General features: G+C 41.0%; 2 protein-coding genes across 2 annotated transcripts; one reads left to right on the top strand and one right to left on the bottom strand.

Annotated features, from left to right (window-relative positions):
• Window positions 1–436: 436 nt before the first annotated feature.
• Window positions 437–4,994, top strand: LOC311503490 (germ cell-specific gene 1-like protein; the record flags this gene model as incomplete). The annotated part of the gene is made up of 5 exons (XM_084566235.1): window positions 437–725; window positions 2,487–2,534; window positions 3,373–3,525; window positions 3,954–4,065; window positions 4,615–4,994. The coding sequence occupies 5 exons, from the start codon at window positions 437–439 to the stop codon at window positions 4,907–4,909; spliced, it is 897 nt and encodes a 298-aa protein (XP_084422361.1). The 3' UTR covers window positions 4,910–4,994.
• A 174-nt stretch (window positions 4,995–5,168) lies between these two features.
• On the bottom strand, window positions 5,169–18,385 carry tmc5 (transmembrane channel like 5). Its single transcript, XM_084553888.1, has 19 exons — window positions 17,047–18,385; window positions 16,268–16,484; window positions 13,033–13,201; window positions 12,804–12,906; window positions 12,246–12,327; window positions 11,892–12,152; window positions 11,160–11,302; window positions 10,910–11,054; window positions 10,601–10,753; window positions 10,124–10,266; window positions 9,751–9,826; window positions 9,551–9,648; window positions 9,365–9,460; window positions 9,190–9,265; window positions 8,508–8,641; window positions 8,168–8,332; window positions 7,935–8,013; window positions 7,722–7,805; window positions 5,169–7,639 (listed from the first exon to the last, which is right to left on the bottom strand). Exons 1-19 carry the CDS (start codon window positions 17,118–17,120, stop codon window positions 6,779–6,781), a joined length of 3,159 nt encoding a protein of 1,052 aa, XP_084410014.1. The 5' UTR covers window positions 17,121–18,385; the 3' UTR covers window positions 5,169–6,778.
• Between the last annotated feature and the right edge of the window lie 108 nt (window positions 18,386–18,493).

Below are 18,493 nucleotides of genomic sequence, written 5' to 3'. Positions count from 1 at the left end.
GGGAAATCTGGAGGCAGATGGTATTGAACTCTTACTCCCTATACATTAGCTGCCTGATAATCGCCTTGCAGTTGATGAGTGAGGAGTGGAGACAGAGAGAAGAGAGAGAGAGGGAGGAGAGAGAAAGCATCATGAGAAAATCCTACACCTCATACAAGCGTCAAATCCTCTGCCAACGTGACGTGCTATAGGCTGGAAGCTCGTGGGCCACCTCGTGTTAATATGATGGAAAAGTGACACTTTGACAAACAGCTGAGCTAAGAGCAGAAGAAGCTCTCTACCTTCAACAGAGGGCTTTGAAAAGCGAACTGAAGTGAAATGGGATCCTTAGCTCACCTGTGTCTGGAAAAGAACCTGGGCTCGTGCGCCTCTTCCACTTGGCGCCCATGAACTTTTCGGTCCCCCTCGCGCCGCCGCCGCACCCTTCACTCGGACAATGAAGACGAGCCGCAGATGCAGGACCCTTCTGTCGGTTAGCTTGAACTTCTTCGCCCTGTTTTTCTCCATAACCGCGTTCATAACGACGTACTGGTGCGTGGGGACCCAGAGGGTGCCCAAGCCGAAGTGCAGCAAGCTGCGGACGCACCAGTGCATAGACTACGGGGTGAACGAAACGGACCCCAACAAAGTGGTGTACAGCTGGGAGACCGGGGACGACAGGTTCCTGTTCCGCCAGTTCCACACCGGCATCTGGTTCTCCTGCGAGGAAAATATCGACGATGAAAGTAAGAGAAGGTGTGTGGATGTGCGGATGTGTTAGCCAGTTAAGTCATACGCACTGTCAGTTATAAGAAATATTTAAATGTATTTAGCTTTAGATGTTTAACTTCTTGGCATTTGGGAAAGATAACCTTTCAGTAAAAAAAAAAATAAAAAAAAATAAAAAAAGTAGTGTTTTCTTATTTTTCAAATTAATTAAACGTTTATTTATGCCTTTATTTTTATTTTAAAATCATTGAAAAATTCATGTTTCGTTTTGGTCCTGTTTGTCACTGTGGAACAGCTGCAGTTACATTTGTAGGTTGTGATTTTGGCTCAATATTTCATTTGCATTTTTATTGTTTTTTATTTATTTATTTATTTATTTTTATGTCATAGAACTTAATTGTTATCAACGTTATCCCCGTCACACTAAACAGACAGGGTTTTTGCCTAAGCCCACATGACCAGACAAATTCAAATAAACAAACGGGCGCCTATCTATTCAGTTCCTTCCTTTGTCAAAATTGAACAATTAGTTCCAATGAAGAGGATTTTTGGGATAATCGTCTTCCATTTATATCAAATTGTCTTATCCATTTTGGCATGACTTGCAGAGCAATCAGCAGAGAGGAAGGGGCTTGGTGCTCTCCAGAACTCGATACACCAGCGTTTCTGAAATGAAAACCGTGATGGATGCGTGCACCAGCCTTTCAGTTTAATCACACTGGAGTATTGTAAATTAATAACAAAAGGCTCGAGAGAGAAGATTAGTTGTGAAGATAATGTGAAGATAATCAGAGGGCTTGACACAACCAAGAAAAGTTCAGGTCAAAGGTGTGATCAGGAGGCCAGATTAGTGCCAGTTTGCTGCAGCATCCATCTCTAAAACACCAGTGCAGCCTGCTACGGTGCTGGTTAAACTCGTTTTTTTTTCTGTTCCTCTAGAATAAATACAAACTACACATTCAGATTATCCAAGAAGCTAGCACATCTCTATATTATCAAGTGGCCGTACGATGGAGGGGGGGTCGGGGGTCTGAGACAGCTTGAGTTAATAAGGATTATGTAACAGTGGCCTTGATGAGTTTTTCCTCAAAACAGCTGTTGCCACCCTCTTTGTACCTGATTAAAGCGTCCCACTTACAATAAATCCAGCGGCATGCTGCACTCGACAGATGACAGAGAGAAAACATCGCATCTGCAGGAATGTGTTGTGTCAAGGGTCACTTTTAGATCCGGTTTGCTAAATTGGCGCATGCTTTCATTACATGTCGTAGTTTTTGACAAGCACAAGTGTTTTTTGTTGTTTGTTTTTTTTTTACAGAATAATCCTTCTATTCTGTTTTCATGTACCTGCAATTCAGCAGCAGCAGATGTTCAGCAGCCTTGCCAGCACACCATCTGGTGACACTGAGTGAAAAGTCCAAAAACCTCAATTTCTGACATATGCTATGCGCTTAACATCGAGTTTGTTTGGGTTTGGATCTTTGAACTTAAAATTTTTGTTTCTCTGTGGTCTCAGTTGATCCTGTCAAATATACTTGGAGAGAACTAAACACAGAATTAAACACAGTTGAGCACTTAGACTGAAGCCTGTATCAGCAGTCTTGTTTGGTTCCTTCTTACTTCTGAAAGCTTTCACAGACAATTTACTCACTTATTTCTGACCACCTGACCAGAGAATTCTGCGTAATATATACATATTCATAAGGGTTGAAAGCTCCCGCTCTAATGTGTTGCTCTAAGTCATGACAGCATGTTTTTTTTTTCTGATTTGCTACTAGGTGAGAGATGCCGAAGTTTCATTGATTTGGCTCCTGCGTCAGAGAAAGGTCAGTGTCCACTGCTCATCATTAGGAGGACACTGAGATTATTAACATTCTGTACACTTAAGGCCTGCTTTTAGAAACTATAATGTGTGAATTATCAACACAGCCTCACTGATTTACCACAGTCATTCCAGCGCAAAGTGACTCTTTTCACTGGCATCACAGGACGTTTATCATCATAGGTACGAGTTGACAATATAGGTGTCTACCCCAGAAAATGACACCACAGTAGTCTTAAATATTTTCTGGATAATGTTTTGTTACCAAAAATGAACTAAACTTGACAAAACAAAAAACATTGGCATCATGTTTGATAAATTCCTGTAACTGTCCAGTTCTCAAATCAGCAAGTATTCTATTGTCACCCTGGGTAGCTTTTCATATAAAATGATCAGAGCTTAAAGGACGTCACACACATTTGTCGATTTTAGATTTTTCAGCTGTACTGACAGTGTCCCTGTGGACTAAAGAGAAGATGCAATGTCTGACCATGACGTGTAGCCAGATTATATGACACGAATAGGGCTGGCAGTAGACTGGAAAGTTCTGGCTTCACTTCTAAGCTCAGCTTCATATGAGCTGGATATGTTTCCATAAGCACCTGTCCCAGCCTGAGGAATCACTTACATATCAAAGAAAAAATAAATCCTCATCATCATCCGATGTTCTGTATAAATATCACAGTTTCACCTGAAATTTCACACGACACAGAACACAATCTAAAAACATTTATGCTTTTTTTGCTACGTACATTTAATAGATACTTAAGCTGAATATTAAACTATAGATTCATAAAGTCTCTCCATTTGATTTGACTTCATGTTAATGATATATTTTCCAGGGATGCTGTGGCTCTCACTTGTTTCTGAGATGCTGTACATTGTCCTGCTGCTCGTCGGCTTCAGCCTCATGTGTTTGGAGCTGGTCCACTCCAGCAACGTCATCGATGGACTCAAGCTCAATGCCTTTGCCGCTGTCTTCACGGTGCTCTCAGGTAGTTCAGTCGGACTTCCTGTAATGCACTATATTTAAATTCAGTTTGGAGGATAAAGTGAGCAAGCTCTCAATGCAAATTGCATTCTAATCCCAGGAAACAGTGCTTTTGTTTTTTTGTAACCATCAGAAATAAACCTAAAAGCCTAAAAGACTAAAGCTGTGACGTAGAATCGCAATAAATAATGAAATGAATCACGATGCCTTGAGAAGTTTCACTGGGATTTGTTTTCCTGATCTCATCCAAAAAACTCCGGATGAGTTCATGAGTTTCCGGATGAAAACATGTAAACTATTTGCATTGGATTACAGGCTATAAGACTTGGATAACAACATTTCAGCATGTTGTCATAGTATTTTGAAGTTATAAATAAAGCTTTGCGTTTGTAAATATTGTGATACTAACAATACAGTGTATGCATATTTCAGGTCTCCTTGGCATGGTGGCTCATGTGATGTACACACAGGTCTTCCAGGTGACCGTCAGCCTCGGCCCACCTGAGTGGAGGCCCTACAACTGGGACTATGGCTGGTCTTTCTGGTAGGACTCACATATTACATCCTGTGTATAATTTAAACCGTTACATCTGTAAAGTTAAGTCAACTCACCCATTAAGAAACCACTTGATGGTTTCCATTCTACATCTTGCAGCCCCAAATTGTCACTTGTAGCTTTGCTCTCACCTCTCCCCAGCATCACTGTCTCTAATGAAAAAAAGCCCAAAGCTCTCATGTTGTGGTGGGATTAGGCTTTGGTGTCCAAAGCCCCAATACAGGCGTGATTGGAATTGCATAAGAGGATAATATTTCACCCCTTTACAATGTGTACAGTATGCTGAAAAATCATTTTAAAAGCTAAACAATTCTTGACCCTTCACGGGCATTAACCAGCCTGTGTGAATAGTACATGAGGTGATGATTTGATTGTCTGGTCTCACATGTGACCCAGGCTGTTTGAACGGTGCACGGGGTCCTAAAGTGATTGCCACTAATCTCACCAAACACAGTGTCAAATAATGCAATATGGACTGCCTTGCCGCATCGCAGTGTGAAGTGCATTCCCAATTTTTTTTGTTCTGTTTCATATCAGCATGGCCTGGGCATCCTTCACCTTTTGCATGGGGGCTTCTGTCACCACCCTCAACTCCTATACAAAGACTGTTATCGAGTTTCGGCACAAGCGCAAGACCTTTGAGCAAAGCATTCGGGAGGAGCAGGCGCAGGAGGCTTTCGGATATTACCGTGGACACTCTGTGCACTCCATCTCTAAATCTGTGGAGGTTTACTCCAGCCAGACCCCAAAAAGCAGCAGGAAAACTCCCATACCTGCTGACTCCTTGGACTTGAGTGACATTGCAGGATCTTTGGGTGAAGAACAGTGCTAAGTGTTGGTCCTCTTGGTGTTGTCTTCGCTGCAGAATGAACACCTGTCTGGATTGCAGGTCAAATTGTTTGCTCCATGTGGTACATTTCAACTCTGCCTTAATGGATGCAGGTCATGGACCTATAAGTCACACAAGGATAAAGTTAAGACATCCAGCTGAGAACTGGAAAAACTGGACATGAATCTCATGGAAAAAGGTGTTTTCTGTGTTAGTGTAACCCATATGTATACCCATATAAATAGAGTGAGTGTCTCTCAGATGCTAATAGCCTTATAAACAGGTCAATCAGAAAGTGAATGCAAAGACAGGGCGACCGTTTAGCAGGGTTTTCATTACCGTGAAATAGAGCCATAAATACTTACTGCTAATGATGTGCCTATTTACAGTGTATAAAATGTAAATAATGTTGTGGAGTATGTTTGTGCACAGAATGTTTGTGGAAAATAGCGTATCAGTTTTTCTTTGGATGTTCGCTCTTGGTAACTTTTATTTTCTGACAAAGCCCAAATGACAAATTGCAGTTCACTTTTGTTTGACTGGTACGAATACCGAGAACTACAGAGAAACTTATAACACAAATTCTTATGTCAACACACATGGCATAATTGATCTGGTCAACAGTCAGTATACACATTTCTAGCACGGTATACCATCAGTATTTTCATTTGATCTTTCTGCTTTAAATTGAGGAAAATAAAAAGTGTTGCTGTCAAAATTTCTGGCGAGCAGTTTTTGGTGAATATTAAAATTCATTCTGTCAAAAATGTGTTTTGATTGACTGTTACCGCCCCTGTCCACGACTTACTACACAAGTTCGACTTATTCTTATTCCGATGAGTGGAAACGCTATAAAATGTTAATATGCTATGTTGCTCTCAGTTCATGTCAACACAGCTATTACATTTTACAATTCAGGTAAAGCCTATTAATTCAGATTTCCTTTCACCCAAGACAAAAGTAGGCTTCAACCCTTTTGAAGACAGCGATACCAAGTGATAGCAACAGCAGGAGGAAGGAACGTGAGAAGGCTGAGAAATGCCAAAGGCTGAAAGAGCAACTACAAAAGATGTGGAAGGTGAAGGCAGCAGAGGTTCCTGTGGTGACACAAACGCTTGGGGCTGTGACCCCCAACCTGGGAGAGTGACAGCAGGACATTCCAGGAACAACATCTGAAATCTTTGTCCAGAGGAGTGGAGTGCTAGTGACAGGTAAGATACTACCTCCGCTAGAGGACCCGAGCTTGAAGGGAGAAGAGTCTGCCCACAGTGGGGAGAGAGGGATTTTTACATATATGTATAAATCAAAGCAGTGGGATTTCTTGTATCTGGATGATCTTGCCAGGTGCCACCATATGCATGATCCCTGTGCCCTGTAGGGGGCAGTGTTGTCTTAACAGAGCATGTTTGAAAATCTCCATCAATGGCCACGACTAACTGCACAGGAGTGTTATTTATGCTTCTCTCTCTTTTATTTTCATCATGTATGTATTTACATTTCACAAAGATAGCATACAATATCAACAACTTCTGTTTATAATACACAAATTAAAATGGCACAAGTTTAGGCCTCATTTATTTATAACACTTCTGTATCATAAAATATTTATAGACAATCACAGAAACATGCCATTAAAATACTCTTGTATAAAAGGTGCTTAAAAAAGTGGACCTGCACTCTCGTATAGCCCTGTTACAGTAGCAATCTGAGTTCTTTTGTGTGTACGACAGGAGATATCATCTCATCTCTGGAGTGATGCTAATTCATTATGGGCGACAAAACAAAGTATGATTTTGGCTTTTAAGATCCACTCTGATGTTATTTCAATGCCTGCTCTTCTCTCCGTATAAAAATAAATTCAGAGCTTTTTGGTCAATAACCATCATCGTATTCATTCTGGGCTTGCTGTCGGGCCAACATCGCCTGGATGAGAGCACTGGAGCCTGAAGAAGCTGGGTTATGTGGGGGAGCAGAGACCCATGGCATGCCGTCTTCTTCCTCCTCTGCTCTCTTCCTGGCTTGCATGACTTGCATCATAACACTTGACACTGGAGCTGGCAGGTCATCCATATCCCCCTCGCTGTCCTCTGCTCTTTGTCTGGCCTGCATGGCTTGAGCGAAAGCACTGGATCTGTTTTCATGAAAACCTCCTGCACTGTTGTATTCATCCCTCTCTTGATCCTCAGAACTCTGCCTGGCTGCCGTGGCCTGTGAGCGGGCGCTGGGGTATGAAGAGGATTCTTCAGACGCCTCGTACAAATCTTGATTCTCTCTCTCAGCTCTCTGACGGGCCAGCATGGCCAGCCTCACGGCACTGGAGGTGGAGATGTCAGAGGGAACAGGCACTCCATCAGTGTTGTGGCTCTCCTCCTCTTCTTCCAGCTGCTGGCGAGCGTGTAAAGCCTGCATCATGCCTCCTGTACTGTAGTATTCATCCCTCTCTTGACCCTCAGAACTCTGCCTGGCTGCCGTGGCCTGTGAGAGGGCGCTGGGGTATGAAGAGGATTCTTCAGACGCCTGGTACAAATCTTGATTCTCTCTCTCAGCTCTCTGACGGGCCAGCATGGCCAGCATCACGGCACTGGAGGTGGAGATGTCAGAGGGAACGGGCACTCCATCAGTGTTGCGGCTCTCCTCCTCCTCTTCTAGCTGCTGGCGAGCGAGTAAAGCCTGAATCATGCCGTTTGAGTTGGACTGACCACCAGAAGAGACATCTGAAGGTGGTTTTTTATGCTGAGAACAGAAGAAAACATTATGTGAGGCTGATAACAAATTACTAGATGCAAGGTGAAATTAGCATGAATTCACAACATACCCCTATTAGTTTCTTCTGCTCGGCAGGTTGATATTTCTGGAGGTTCCATAGCTTGTCTAACAGGAAGGACTTGTCCTTTCCATCCTGGTGAGAAAAAATAGTCAGGAAAACATTTTGCAGTGTGTCAAAGATTAAATAGGCATGTACATAACCCTAAAAAAAAATAAAGTCAATTCATGCATCTTATAGGGGATGTTTTCCAAACACACTCACATTAACGATCCGTTGTCTCAGTAGGACGATAAGCTCCTTGCGGCCCTGAATGACTTGCCAAAAGATGTATATGATGACACTGAGCAACAAAAACATGAATAGGACAACCATTTACATAAGAATCACGAACACACACCAGCACAGGTATGAGCAAAGCAGGGTTTATAAATAGAGTCAACATACTGAAGAACATGCAGAACGTGCACAACGTAGCATATGTATTATGCACTTACAGGATGATGACTGTGATAAGAAAGTAGAAGATTTCACTCTTGATGACATTGTGGTAGAACCAGAAAGCAGAATGAGAATCAGGGATTTTACTGATCCAGTCTCCAACCACACTGAAGACATTCTTGAGTCCCCGAAAAGGACCACAACCCTCTGAAGGAGTCAGTCTACAGAGCAGGACGAGGGGAACAAAACAAAACGGAGTGTTGGTTTGGGTGGATTTCTGAATTGGTGAGGAATGCAGCATGGGTCAAAGGCAGGTGTTGTGTTTTTGTTCATAAGGGAATGACCTAGTTGAGTATATTTTGCAGATTTTGAGCAATTTAAGTAATGGCCTCTTACCTCCAGGTAGTGTATGCAACAATAGACAGGGCTCCCACAAAGAAAGGGAAGAAGAGGAGGAAGATGAAGATAGTCTGCATCTGAGCTGCCCTGCTTGATCGCCTCGGAGGCTGGCAGTTCTGGGTCAGGCTGACCTGGGGAGGAAACACATACGTGAACAAGCCCATGCACACATACACACGCCGCATTTTCACATATTCTTCCTGCCATAACTCGTGTAAACCCTTCAGGCTTAAGAAAACGTGAGCTCATGTATTTGTGTCCGTCATAAAACATCGGATTTGAATAGCAGTTTCAAAGGTCATTCAGCCTGTTCATGAAACATTCAGCAACACCAGATCCAGCCTGGATTAAATTACAAATTAAAATGGGGTCAGTCTTTTCATTTTCTGGGCTTGATTGATATTGTCTGGTATAATTAAAGGGAAAAGTTTCATCCATAAATCTGACCTCTTTTAATAAACCATGTCTGACTTTTCTATAACACGAAATAAAGCATGCAGCGTATGTGTTGAGAGGATTTTAATTAATTGTTAACCTAGGTGCACAAACTGAGTAACTTGAGCCAGGCGGAGGACACTCCTGGCAGCACTGGCAATGTATCTGTGTTTGGCAGTGTGTTATCAAGGCTGTTTACGATAACTACGGCCCTTAATAACGCAACCTTAAAACAAGCATTTACCTTCTTTACGTAAAACAAGATGAAGAATTTGAGGATCTGAATGGCAGGTAGCAGAGGAGAGAAGTAAATTCCAATCCTATGGAGGGAAACAGAGAATAATCTAACTTTAAAAACTTTTAAAACAACATAAAACCTGTTTACACTTTCATTAAGCAGCTGGGTGGATTGTTCTTACCAGACCAGAGTTTGAGCATAGATGAGGTCAAGGACATTTCTGGCTACGTCAAACTCTGGAACGCCCAGCTGTGGCAGAAATCTGGTCCCAATCACACTATCAGGGAAACGAAGAATACGTCTTACACACGATCGTTCCACCATTCCAGCGATTGTGGAAAAATACAGGCACAGCTATGTAACTCACTTTCTAAGAAACTCTCCAAAGAAGGACCCCAACATCAGGAAAAGGAAATCAACAATGACCAGTCGGTACAACGCAGTTCCAACTATGGTCTCCCAACACTGATGGAAAAAGAAAAGAAATCCCAGTTGTCAACTGAGGAAACTTGTATTGGTGTATTTAAAAAAGGGAAGGAGCATTATACTGTATGTAGTCAAACGTACCGCATCACTCTCAGCCTCCACACCCATCCAGTAGTAACATAAAACAGCCAGGATGAACAACCTGAGTAGGACATTTCTGCAAATGGAAAAAAAAATACATTTCAAGTGGTTACTGAACAAGTAAACATTTCGAGAAATACGTTACTAATTTATTAATATATTGCTGTATTCTAAGAAGTACATGAGATAATATTTTACTGTAAAAGAAGATGCAATTGGCAAGCTGTTTCCCCTGAATGATCTGTTAAGCTAAACTAGGATAAACTGAGCTCACCTGTCTGGGGACAAGCTTTTTTATGAGTGGTACTAAATGGTGGCAAAAATTTAAACCATGTAATAAAAAGCCACGGCAAGTCGTGCACTGTTGTCTGACCTGAGTACCAAAGCGTAGATCTGTGTGCGCTGGCTGGCATAGTGTTCAAACTTGTTGAAGAAGGAGTAGAAGAGTGGGATGACCAGGTTCATCAGAGACACCACAAAGGGAACCAGGAGAGTCCCTGCCTCCTGAGTAACATGCTGTAAACATAACAGCGACAGATAATCAGCACCGTGTGGAAAAGATGAATCAAACCCTGAGCTGCTCAGAAGTGACCCGACAAATTATTGTGATTAAGTATATGACACATGCCGGTATGGAGTCTAAAGCTCAAATGCTTTATAATGCCATAAATAACCACTGCATGCAATACCTCTACACATATAAAACTGTACAGACAATTATTAACAATAGTTTCTCTGTTTGTCTTAACAAGAATTATTCTATTCTCCAGACTTGCTGCAGTGTGTGTCCAACCAAAACAAGTATTTAAATTGAACATTAAGCCTAATTAGTCAATGCTAGCTTGTGTACCTCCTGTTCGTATTTGCAAACAAAGTAGACACTGATTGCACAGCAAACAGCCAAGCCAGTGGAGAGAAGCCAGAATCCCAAATGAATCCCAAAGTTCTTCAGTTTTTCAGTGACGGTTAACAGCTCCCTCTGTTCTTTTTCCGATAAAGACTCCTGGAGAGGCGGCAAGAGGATAAACATGACAAATAATGAGATGTGTTGCCTTTTTAAACATTTTAATTTGTGCGTGCATCAGTCATGTATTGAAGATGTAATATGGACTTCCTATCTTAATCGCCATGAACAGGCTTGAAACACAGTAACAGTCACCTTGAGTTGCACACAGAGGTTGTTCCTGCGCTGTCTCACTGCTTTCTCGTTGGTTACACTAAAATCCCAGCTGCAAAGTAGCTGCCACGCACTGTTTGAAGCTGGGTCTGCTAGTATATAGTTTGTCCGGAATGAGCTCGCCATACTGTGTGAGGAAAATACAGATTAAGAGGAAATAAATATGTTAAGAAGTGGGGCAAATGTACTGAATCATAGTTGGTCCAGAATTTATGCAGATGGAAGTACTGACCTGTATATAAGTGCAATTCCACACAAAACCATATAGACTGCAACGGTGAAGAAGTAGGCCAGCTGCATGTCATACTCCACTCCACCCGCAAGGGTTTCATTGCTGTACGCGCCGTAATACATGACAGTAAAGTTAAAGTAACCCTACGGAGAGAGAGATGCAGGTCTAATGATTGAATTTTATTGTTCCGGTTTACAGGTTCCACATGTAACACAGAGCTTTTAAAGTTGTTGTGGCTAATCTGCATTAACAAGATCTGCTGCATGGGTCAAGTGAGTATACCTACATACACTGTACACATACGTACAAGGAATTTTATACTGTTTTGTATCATGTATTTGGAGCAAATATAAGTCCATATCACTCTCCTTTTAGCTATGTTTTGGGCTCCACCAACTACTAACTGAAATATCTGGCACTTTAGCTGCTACATGCGCCACTATGTTCAACAGGTAGTCGATTAGTCTTTGCTGTTTGGTGCTGGGTAGTTTAATGTGCAGTCAGCTACTAGATTTTCTTCCGTGAAAACATCTGAGAGCAAAAAGTTCTAGAATTTAAAACCAAAACAGAAAGCTAAAAGAAGCTAATGTGCCCCTTAAGATAGATTTAGTGGCTCTTCATATTATGAACAGTCATCTCATCGTTTGTTACTGAACAGTAGTTTTATATCATACAAGTTTAGTTTTATAAGAAGGTAAAGGTATAGCATTTGCTGTACTAGTGTTCACTTACAGCTCCAGTCAGTATCTCCAGTCCACTAAAGGTCACATTTGGAGATATGTCAGGAGTGTGGTCGTAAATGAGCATTGGTATGGTGATAAAGCTGAAGTTGACCAGGAAGGAGAAAATGTTGAACATGAGCAGCCACTTGAGGAAGACGAAATAGGAGAGAACACTGGTGCCAAACTTTCCGCCAATCTCTTTCATGACGCCGTGCCACAGTTCCAGGGTCTGCCTGGCTGACCGTATACCGTAACCGCACCTTCGTAAAGACTGAAAGAATGAATTGTAACATTTCACATATCCTAAAAGCACAGGCTATGAATAAGTTGCAGCATATTCTTTTTGAACTGCTAAAACACTCACCAGTGATACATGTTTGGAGCAATCTGCAATATATGTGATGTGGCGAGATTTCTTGGAAGACTTAGACGCATTTACTTGGGTCCTGTGGAGGTAAATCATAATATAAACTGGACTGAAACAACATTATTCTTTTATTCATTTTCTGTAGCCACTTGTCCTCTGGAGGGTCACAGGGGTAGGGGTCGGCTGTCATTGGGCAAGAGGTGGGGTACACCCTGGACAGGTCGCCAGTCTAAGGCAGGGCTAACACAGAGAGACAGACAACCTGGAACACTCTTGCTGTGAGGCATCAGTGTTAAACATCACACCACTGTGACGGCCCAAAATAACTTTAGCCCTTCACAAACTTTTGGACTTTCATGTTAAATGTTTCATGTGTGGTGTACCTTGAAACGAGAGGGCAGTGTCTATGTGCTACTCACAGTATATAACTCTTCTAAATAGCAACGTCACTAGACCACACTGTAAATACCTTTTATGGTTTCCAGCACTGTATAATGATTTACTAAATGTCAGTGACAAGGAACTGCTTAACACTGTTTGTGACACAGAACCTACCTGATATATTTCTTCTCTTCAAAACTCATTGGGAGATTCCGAATGGCCTGGATTCTGTCTGTTGCTGACAGGGCAACAAGTTCCTTGACCAGGTTTTGTTCCTCTGTCAGAGACGACAAGACAAAGACTGTGCGTTAGCTTCATAAGAGCTCCCATTCAAAATGCATATCAGGTGTCACACTTCATATTGGTGCGCAGGTATAATCCGACACCCGTCACGGGCGCTTACCATTTTCCATCTCATTCCGGATGGCTTCCTCTGTGAAAGATGCGTTGGCAGGATCTGCGTCAGGAAGCATGCTCATCCTTCTCATTGCCATTCCTCTCAACCTCACTGTCATGTTACCTGGGTGTACAGACCAGAAAATGACAGCCTGTTCATTTCTGTTCAGCTGTGATTATCATAGACTTTTCTAACTCAAAGAGCAGATGAGAAACACATGAGCTGGGCGACAGTCGTCAAATTAATAGGTCAGCCTGCAGCTGTTCACTTAATAGAGATAAGGCGCTTTGATATCAATCAATTCTTTTTTTGATCACATTACAATCAGATATGTGTATAACAGTAGGCTTCCTACTGTAAACATCCTGATTAAAAACACAGCTGATAGCAGTACAAGACCAAACAACGTGTGTAGTCTATGCTTCACTTGTTTTTACATTATATTGACTTTTGATTAAAACTATGTAACTGAAACTGTTGATGCAACCTGAATGTGTGTTTTGAGCTTAACTTCAGCGTACTAACTAGCCAGCAGACATAATGTTCATCACATTCACCCTGAGGTGTTGACGTGGCAGCATGCATGCCACCATTCGCAAATTAGCATTAAATACAAAGTATTTCTGCAGGAACATTGTTAGATTTCCAGGTAAGTCACTGGGTATTCATCTGTATGTATTACAATTTTATTAGATTTAGCCCTGAGACAGCAGTTGAGGATTTGCATTCTGGGCTTCTTTCTCTCAACCTGTCATGGTCAAATATATAAATAAATTAAATGAAAAGGTTATTACTATTCACAGTGAGGGGAACACAAATATCTGCATCGGTTCAACTGCTCTCCATCCAATACCTGCCTTTATATTTCACTGAAAGCTTCAAACGTCAACTTCATAGAGCCACCATGAATGTCAACGGCAGATTTTGTCCAAATCCATGTGGTAGGCGTAGAGATTTTTTACTTGATAAGTGAAAATATATCTAGTGTAATAGAAAATGGAGGGGAATCACCAATAGGGACTGTGAATGTTTCATTTGAATCCTAATCCTAGTCATTGCACAATTGTGCTTTCCTAAATTGTAAAGATGCCCCTTCATGCTTCAAACTAAAAATATATCCACACAATGCAATGAACACAAAGGACACAATGCAGGTACAAACACCTGTAGACAATAAATGTACACTTAGGTTTCTCTTGGCTTTTAAACTGTTCACTAAGCTCACTACTTTCCTGAACACTCGACCTCCCTCTGTCTCATTTTCTTTGCCAACTTCCTTCTCCTGAATGTTTTTTGTTTTCTGCAGCCTCCATTGATTATTACCCAGTGGAATTTTCGAAGCTGGTTGATAAACTAAGTCAGACAGTGACATGTACTGTATATTAATTTTGAATTACTGATGCACTTTACAATTTAATATGTGCTTGGGAATACTAAAGAGCTCAAATAACTTCAAAAACACTAAAAAGAATAAACATATACCCAGGAACAACATCAGAAGCCTCAGTCCAGTAGAGCGCAGTCCTAGGAACAGCTAAGATACTGTGCAGAACCCTCAAACTCCCAGGCCTCTGGTAGAGGACCCGAGCTTGAGGATGACACAGATACCACCCCAAGAGGTTCTTGTTCTTTATATATATATATATATATATATATATATATTTAGAAAGAGAATAAAATGAGTTTCACCATTACCTGACAATGAAGGAAGACGTGGCACAGGTGGTGGTCGGTCATACTGAGAGCCAGGGTCAACCTGAAATGTGCTGTGATCTAAATTTCTTGAGGAGGAAGTATCAACTGAAGTGTCACCTGGCAACACATAGCAACACATGCAAAATTGCCCAACAAGTAGTCAGCACCCAGTAATGTTTTTGTTTTGTTTTTTTTGCGCTAAAATGCAGTGTATTGTCTCTAAGTACACAAAATAGAATGAGGGGAACACAAATATCTGCATCGGTTCAACTGCTCTCCATCCAATACCTGCCTTTATATTTCACTGAAAGCTTCAGTGAAATCAACACCTCAACACCCCATGTCCTGTTTGTATATGTCTGTGTGAATGTTTTTCTTGTGACTGGAGCCTTGTCAAAGACAATTTTCTGTAACCTTGTGTAACAGACAATAAAGTATTATCTTATCTTATCTTATCTTATCTTATGTCAACTTCATAGAGCCACCGTGAATGTCAACGGCAGATTTTGTCCAAATCCATGTGGTAGGCGTAGAGATATTTCACTTGATAAGTGAAAATATATCTAGTGTAATAGAAAATGGAGGGGCATCACCAATAGGGATTGTGAATGTTTCATTTGAATCCTAATCCTAGTCATTGCACAGTTGTGCTTTCCTAAATTGTAAAGATGCCCCTTCATGCTTCCGACTAAAAACATATCCACACAATGCAATGAACACAAAGGACACAATGCAGGTACAAACACCTTTAGACAATAAATGTCCACTTAGGTTTCTCTTGGCTTTAAAACTGTTCACTAAGCTCACTACTTTCCTGAACACTCGACCTCCCTCTGTCTCATTTTCTTTGCCAACTTCCTTCTCCTGAATGTTGTTTGTTTTCTGCAGCCTCCATTGATTATTACCCAGTGGAATTTTCGAAGCTGGTTGATAAACTAAGTCAGACAGTGACATGTACTGTATATTAATTTTGAATTACTGATGCACTTTACAATTTAATATGTGCTTGGGAATACTAAAGAGCTCAAATAACTTCAAAAAGACTACAAAAGAATAATCATATACCCAGGAACAACATCGGAGGCCTCAGTCCAGTAGAGCGCAGTCCTAGGAACAGCTAAGATACTGCGCAGAACCCTCAAACTCCCAGGCCTCTGATAGAGGACCCGAGCTTGAGGATGACACAGATACCACCCCAAGAGGTTCTTGTTCTTTATATATATATAGAAAGAGAATAAAGTGAGTTTCACCATTACCTGACAATGAAGGAGGACGTTGCACAGGTAGTGATCGGTCATACTGAGAGTCAGGGTCAACCTGAAATGTGCTGTGATCTAAATTTCTTGCGGAGGAAGTATCAACTGAAGTGTCACCTGGCAACACATAGCAACACATGCAAAATTGCCCAACAAGTAGTCAGCACCCAGTAATGTTGTTGTTGGTTTTTTTTGCTCTAAAATGCAGTGTATTGTCTCTAAGTACACAAAATAGAATGAATATTATTCTAGAGATAAGTCAATTTAACTCAGTTTAAATCTATTTGTCACTCAGTGCTGGTCCACTCACTTGACTCATGCTGCCATGAAGAATGCGTGGAGATGATGTCCATGGGGATGGTTTCTCTCCCCCTCCAGCTCTCATTCTGCCAGCCAACCTGGGATGCCAGCTCGGAAGCATCATCACTGCTGGCCTCACTAGTCACATCCCTCTCACCCCACCAGCCTGGGTCTTCCCTGGCATAGGGGTTAGTGCTTTGGGTTTTGCTAGAAAATAATAAATAGAATGAACAGAATGAATAATGTATCCGGTAAAGGAAGAAATGCTTATCATTTAGGTTGTATAGTTTATGATGTTTATACCTGAGAGCACTGGTGTTATCAGTTCAGAAAAGGAACTGGAATTTCAAGTCAAGGCTGTGTGTATTTAAACAAATAAAGTTTATGTAGGGGGTATTTTTAATGGGTTAATTTAGTCATGCGACAAGGAAGTTCATTTTATGGATAAACTACAGAGACCAGTGAATAAATATTTCAGTGCTTCAGTGGTTTATTTAGGAACATAAAGATTTGAGACCTTAAAGTCCATTCCCAAAACGTTAACATTAAATTGATATGGGATAAAGCTTGAATAAATAACACGTCTACACGTCTACATCTGTTGCGTGAGGACATTCTGTTCATTCTTTCACAGTACACTCAGACCTTACTACAAGTACAAATGGCTTACACTTTGATAAACTGTAATTATATTTTTTCAGGATGAGATATTGAATTGAGGTGCATTTGAAGACAGAAAGACATTTTCTGTTATTATATCACCACAAACCTCCTATCAATTTCCAGGGTCTCGCTGTCATGATAGCCATGGTTGAAAAATCCTCCATCTCTGTAACTTGTCATGAGATCCTTCAAACTGATCCTCTCAGGGACGGCAATGATTCTTCAGTTCCCTCTGTCCCAGTCGCTCCGAAAACGTTGTTTCAGTCCAGGTCCAGTTATTACTTATGTCTGTCTGTGGAACAAATAAAATAATACTATAATACTGAGCCTAATGTGGTCGCAAGGAAAATAACTCTATTACTGATTTGCCCTCATTCAATTTTAATATCACCGAAACAAGCAGCGCCCCATGTTTAGTGGTTTTCAGTAGAGTGACTGCTTTATTGTTGGAGGGAAGTATGTGTAATTTAATCTCTTGGCACCATCCTCATCCGTTCATTACTAATTTATTCAGGCGATTTTGTTTCCACCACATGTAGGAGCATAACTCTGTGGTTCTCACATGAAGCTAAATTGAAGGATAGCAAGAGAGGAGGACAAATATAAATGCCTATAAACTCTGAGCAAGCAACTGATCGCGACAAAAAGAAGAGGACAGATAATGTGGAACAGGATATAGGTTCTCATAGAATTACTAAACTGTAAAAACAAAAAGAAATGTTACAGTTTAGTCTGTTATTAAATGCTTCTTACCTGTGTTGTAATGAGGAGAAAATCTAAAGAACTTCATAAAAAATGTCCCTCTAGTATTCCATGTAGACCAAGTCTGTGGAGTATCCGTGAATCCACCTGACAGTCGTTATCAGTGGTGTTAAACGGAGTACCGTCTGCCTACCAGGAAGTGTGAGCTGAGCTCAGGGTAAAAGTTCACTGCTTTTGATGAGGCCAGGCAAATCCTGTGAGGACATAAATAATTAAACCCCTTGGGCTGGCATTTAATTGGTTTCCTTATTATGCTTTAAGGCAGGTGTCCGCCAGTTCATGCTGTACTGGACTGCAGGCTGACATGTGGTGACGAATACTAGCTGGACTTGGGAAGGTAAACTAAGGAATAGTAATGTGTATGCGTGTCAGTGCAAAGAAAAGCAGTGCAAAGCACTGAGAGACACACACACGTAATGAATGGAAAATCATGCACGACTATGCCACACTGGAAAATCCACTAAGCAGGAAGTTCCTACATGGGATTTTCATTATTTTGCATTTACTTATTCTTTTCTTTCTCTCTCTTCTATTTGAAAACACATGTGATATTACCAGGCGGTGTCAAGCATAACAGAAAACAAACTACTGTATTTTAGGAAATAGAAATAGGAACAAGAGTTAGTGTAGCTAATCCTGACCTTAGCAGCATAGATTTCTTCTTCTGTTCTTTATGAAGCCTATAGCATTTATCTTTTAACCTAGTCTAAAAGATACACAGCTGTGTTTAATGTTCATTTTTTTCTAATAAACACTATAATTACTTTGTATATATTCCTAAAAATGATAAA

This window comes from Chelon labrosus, assembly GCF_963514085.1.
Source record: "Chelon labrosus genome assembly, chromosome: 2".
NCBI classification, from domain to species: Eukaryota; Metazoa; Chordata; class Actinopteri; order Mugiliformes; family Mugilidae; genus Chelon; species Chelon labrosus.
The sequence above is the reverse complement of the archived record's forward strand: the minus strand, read 5'-3'. Positions and strand labels throughout refer to the sequence as shown.